Genomic DNA, 5,930 nt, shown 5'->3' on the forward strand with positions numbered 1-5,930 from the left:
CTCCCCACCTACACTCACCTTTACTGGCTCCATCCCCGCCTCTTCGACCTGTTTGTTTCTCTCCACCTATCCATCTTCTATCCGCCTCCCACTCTATCCCTATTTATTTCAGAACCCCCTTCCCCTCCCCCTTTTCTGATGAAGGGTCTATGCCAGAGAGGTCAGCCTTTCTGCTCCTATGATGCTGCTTGGCCTATACACTGAAAGGACTTGACTTTATAGATTCTAGGAGTATGCTTCCTCTCCTGGAGGTATTTAGGACTAGGAGACACAGTTTAAAATAAGAGATGCCCCATCTCACATGGAGCTTGGGAAGAATTTTAGTTATTTGTGGAATTCTCTTTGAGAGAACAATGGAGACTGGAGCATTGAGTATATTCAGTGCTGAGTTAGACGGATGTTTGACCAAGGAGTGAAAGGTTATTGGGGGACAAGGAGGTGCTGAATGAAAATAGAATTAAGGCCACAACCAAATCAGCCGTGATCTTGTTGAATAGCAGAGCAGGACCAAGGCACCCAAAATACCTACTACTGCTCCTATTTCTTAATTCTCGTGGAGCACTTAGCATGTCCCAGGACATTGCGTAAATATTGTATACATTGTTAAATATTTGGTAAGGAACTTGAATAAAATGTAGGGAGGGAGAGAGGTGATACAAACACAATATAATCTTCTTACAGTATCAGTGAAATAACAGTAAGTCACTTGTAAGTATTTGCTCTTCCAACTCCTAAATTTATAGTGGATGCATGTTCTAACTCTGTTCTTGTTTCCAGGATTTGATTGCAGATGTGGAAATTTGTTCTGTGGATTACATCGTTATTCTGATAAGCACAGTTGTCCTTACGATTACAAAGCTGACGCTGCTGAAAAAATAAGGAAAGAAAATCCTGTTGTAGTTGGAGAGAAGATCCAGAAAATTTGAACTGCTACTTACATTAAATTTTTTCTTTTAAACCACGTGAACCTAATTAAACAGCGGAGAGGATAAGCTGAGCTTTGTAGTTCATTCTGGGAGTTTGAAGCATTGTACTTGCATAGAACTTTAAATCATGCATGCCACGAACAATAGAATTTGAGAACAGACTGAAAAGTTCTTTTTTCTTTAAATATTGTGTTTGAAAAATTACTGCTTATTTAAGAGCAAGTCCATTTGCAGCCATTTTAATCTTAGTTAATTGTTGAGCTCATTTTTTTAAAAAGTAGGTGTTCAAGGGCAGCAGTTTTTCATATTAAGCATGCATGTTTCAAATTTGCCTTTTCTTCGTTTGTGTATGTGGCCTTTCTCAGTAGCACGATCTCTCTCAAGGCAGTGTCACAAATGGGCCTATCAGTAACTGTACTCTAATCACTGCTTTGTTCCATTCATGAAAAGGCCCCATGTGTTAGCATCATAGCTTGTTTGCTGCTCCATCTCATTAATAATTTATGTACATAAATATATATGGTTTATGAATTGTGTCCTGAATATGTGCATCAATGCTGACTACAAGTTTGATCAGAAAATACAGTAAGGCTTAACCCTAAGCATAAATCAAACACAAGTTGGTAATAGTGCTGTATTTATGTTAGTTTATTCACTGTCTTAATCTTGATTAAATAAAGTTATAAAGGAAAACTACTGATTGTTTGGAGAAACAAAAAAAGAAAATCTTAGTAGAGAGCTCCTATCTGTGCCTTGATATAAATATAAGACTGTTGTAATACAGAATTTTAAATATTGCTGAAAGGAGGGACATATTGTCAAAGCTTTTCATTTTGCACTCATCAGGACAAACAGATATGAATGTCAACTTGTACTCCAGGTAAAAAGGAAGTTGATTAGTTGGCAAGTCATTTCTGGTCATGACATTGCCATGGAGAAACTATAGGTTTCCCAAGCTCATGTCTAATTCAAAAGCATATTCCTTTTCCCTGCAGACAAATGATCCTGATGCATAATGTATATTGCTTATAGCAGGCATAAGTGAGCCATGTTACACAGGGAAAAGGAAGGAATATATATATACAAGCCTTGCCCAGTTTTAAATTACCTGGGAGCTTGGAGACCCTACCATTGGCTGCGAAAGCAATCAGAATCAATTTGTCAATCAGTCAACACACTTTTTTCTCCTGCAGTATAAATTGGTGTGATTATTTGACATTCTTGCAATTGTCCTGATGAGACACCAGCTTCAACAACATGTCCCTTCTCAGCAATCTATGTATATGGAACTTTGGTCAAAGTATTCTCCTCTTGCACCCTGCCATCCTCCATTTTGATGATGTTTCTAATTATTTTTGTGAGTAAGTTCATTGGTTATTAAACCCTACAGATTGTTTCCAGTGTAGAAACCATATATATAGTTTCTTGACTTGTGTAACTAAGCTTTGCAAATGTGGACCAGTACATAATGCTACTGAACCAGCAATGAAATGTATTTCATGTGGATACATATTTAAAGAGGATTGTGTTTTAAAGTGTTAATGTTAGTTACTCGAACAATAATCTTTTTTCCAATTCTCTTTTTTTTTTTTTTGGTTTGGTGCTTATAAGGGGGATTTGGTTTAAGCACTATGGTTTAACTCCTTAATTATTTACAGTGCATTTTATGGCTTGTTGATTCAAACAATTATGGGCAAAAATAGAACCTCATGATGTTCCTCCTGGAAATCTTGACTTTGAGCACTGGAGCACTTGGTTATGCCACATTCGTTTCCAGGGAACTGAATAAAAATATGAACTAAACGTGCAATGTTGGAAAGAAGTAATGATGGTGGGAGTTTTTATTTCGGGCGATTGTGTTGATTTGAAGCTGCAACAGTGATTCAAAGTAAAACTATTTAAATAGCAAGTTGAAAGCAGCAGGTGCCTTTTTTACATTTTCCTACTGACACAATTCTAGGAATGCTGAGTAATGTTTAAACATGATCCTGTAGTCAGCAATGGCTGTCTGTCCTATATCTAAATCTCCAGGGTTATAGTGAGTTATTCACTATATAACAGCTGAGCCCATTCTTGTTTGCTGCGTCTGTGTACATTCTGCAGCTGGAGTAATGAGCAGGAACCTCAGCTCAATTTTCTGTTCCTCCTTAAACTCAATACTTCCGATTCTAGCATCTCCAGAAATAATGTTGAATGAGATGGGGACAAATAGCAATTTTGCCAATGCCATCCAGAAGCAAAATCTTTAGAACCAAATACTTATTGAAGTACAGGTGTATTGTATCATGATAGTAGCCTGAGCAAAAAACCTTGTTGCCATTGTGTTGTTTCAATTTTCTGGAAAAGTATCAAATTAGTAGATTATTCTAACATTTTACTTCAGCATAGGGAATCGAGTCTCAAATCAGTAAATCAACATTGTGATTTATAATCTCTAGCCAGTTATTTATAATACATGACTACAAATCCAGCTGTGAAAGCATTGTATCTGCATGTTTGCTTTACTGGCAGCAAATTTAAATGCACTCTGAGTTCAGGTTCTCAAAACTTCCTTGAAATCGGTTCTGTTTTGGTTGGCATTCCAGTCTGGCAGGATCCCCTTATCCAAGCACATCACATTTGATGTGACACTAAAGCATTATGTCAAACTTGTGCTAATGTCATTGACGTGAAGCTGATATTAACATAATGTTTCCAAAGTAATAGCATAACCCAACAGCAAACAATTTCTCAAATTATATTTTTTTGTTTTAGATTTATTTTCAGACCTACTAAATGGTGCTTCCACTAACAAGTACATTTCATGGGAATTAACATGTTTTGTTTCACTTTGATATCATTCAATCGGAATATCTTAAGTTTTTCTTTGTCTACATAACTATCTTTCATACTTAATCGAATGTATCTGATCACTCTGCAGTCAGTTTCAACTAGAAGGCAAGCATGTGTGATTATGTATTTTGTAAAATTTCACTTTCCAAAAATGTGACTATGATTTCTGTATTATATTTTTGTATGACTGTAGATAGCCAAGGTTAATGTATTTTAGAAATTACTATTAAGGTCACAGTCTTCCTACTAAATTTGAAATTGTAGACCAGAGTCCAGCTGCTTACAGAGTACTGTACAGAAGCTAGGTTTTAGCAGCTAATCAAAGTATTGCTCGTTTCAAAGGGCATTAAGTATCTGCCAATATTTGGAGTTGACATTTCAGTTAAGGAATTTTTTGAATTCCTGGCAAAAATATAAAATTTACTTACATAATTTCCTTGCAATATCTCTTCCATTAGCATTTTTAAAGCAAATTTAAGAGTATTAAAAGTAAGTTGAACATCCAGTTTGGGATTGGTTGAGATTGACTGTTGACATGCTGTTTATGAGAACTTGCTAATGGTTGGTATCAGTGGATCAATGAGATAAATCAATTAAGTTGAACATTGTCTTGAGCTGAGTTGGTGAATGATTGTCAATTTCCAATAACAGATACTCTGAAAGCTACTGAAACAAACAAGGAATTTGGGCTTTGCAAGCATTTTTGCATAAGACAAATATTGTACTAGTTTCTTGCTGTGTCTTTCTGCTTCTGTATAATACTTGTAAATAAATTTGATTTTAGTTTTAGTCTTCCTTTTGGTCTGGTATGGTGGATTTACTGACATTGAAATTGACAGTAATGCATTCTATCCCACATGGTCTCCAGTATCCAAATTCAGTTGGGACTTGGGAGTAAGTTTTGTAGTGTGTCACTTCACTTCTACCAAAAACATGCAGATTTTCCTAAGAAGACTTGTGGAATTTGCTATTTTACTGTAAGGAAATTCGAACCACTTTCTTTTCGTAGCACGTAGATGTAGAGATTTTAAAAGCAGAGTACATCTTATCTCTGACCTGTCAAATGTACCCTCAACCAGCATTATTTGGTTTAGATATTATGTTTCCAAACAGACTTAGTTGCTGTTTGTTACATCTTGTGCATAAATTGGCTGCTGCAGTGCCTACCATTACAGTGACTGCATTTCAAATGTATTTACTTGTAAAGTGCTTTGGGGTATCTTTTTGAAAGATGCTAAATAAATGCAGAACTTTCTTCACTTTAGTTTCTCAGTTGACTTCACACCCTTTGCAGCTTATGCTTCCAAAGTATAAATTATATAATATCACTGTCGGAGAAGGGCAGCAAAAGTACGAGTGTTTGGATCCCCGATTACTACTTTGTTCAGCACTTGCTATCGTACAAGACAATTCCACAGATTTGGCTGTTTTTATGACAAGCATAGATGCAAAGTGCAGGACTCGACTTTGAAGAACTGTCTGGCTGCCAGGAAAGAAATGTAAACTTGAAAAAAGGCAAATCTGCTGCAAGTCCTGTTACCATGTCCTATGCAACATTCCTGTGATGTATCTTGGTGTTTTATGTTCAAGGCACTATGAACTCCAGTTGTAGGTTGAATTTTTCAGCATGGCATGGATATAATGGACTGATACCAGTATAAATGCTTTGTTACCATCCATAATAATAGTGTTGTAATGTTACTGGAATTGTTATTCAATAGCCTGATCAAGTGCTCTAGAGGTAGGAATTAAAATTGTACTGGAGCAGGTGGATGAATTTAATAATTATGAAAACCTGGATTGTTTAAATAAAGTTTATTAATCCAGTTTGGCCCATAGCAATGTGTCTGGCTTTGAAATATCCAAGCAAGCCACTCGGTGTTATTCTCCAGCTACACTGCATTATACATAACATAAATGTCCATTACTTGCCATGATTTTTATTGAAAATGTACGAATAAAATTCACAAATTGCCAAGTGCTTTAAAGTGCAAGTAGGATAGAGTTGCCAATGACCTTATAAAATAGGAACAGGAACAAAAACAAAGTTTAAAAACCAAAGAACTGTGGATGCTGTAAATCAGGAATAAAAACAAAGTTGCTGGAAAATCTCAGCAGGTCTGGCAGCATCTGTGAAGGAACAAATAGAATTAACGTTTCGGGTCTGGTGAC

General features: G+C 36.1%; 1 protein-coding gene across 9 annotated transcripts in view; it reads left to right on the forward strand.

The window, feature by feature from the left end:
* Positions 1-5,584, forward strand: part of zfand6 (zinc finger, AN1-type domain 6) — a 45,102-nt gene extending 39,518 nt beyond the window's left edge. For all 9 annotated transcript variants that reach the window (XM_048615842.1, XM_048615847.1, XM_048615846.1 and 6 more), the window contains one exon: positions 778-5,584. In XM_048615842.1, coding sequence (XP_048471799.1) covers positions 778-926 — 149 coding nt within the window. In that variant the 3' untranslated portion in view covers positions 927-5,584. The remainder of the gene's footprint in view (positions 1-777) is intronic.
* The last annotated feature ends 346 nt before the right edge of the window (positions 5,585-5,930 follow it).

This window comes from Rhincodon typus, chromosome 33, assembly GCF_021869965.1.
Source record: "Rhincodon typus isolate 14 chromosome 33, sRhiTyp1.1, whole genome shotgun sequence".
Classification (NCBI taxonomy): domain Eukaryota; kingdom Metazoa; phylum Chordata; class Chondrichthyes; order Orectolobiformes; family Rhincodontidae; genus Rhincodon; species Rhincodon typus.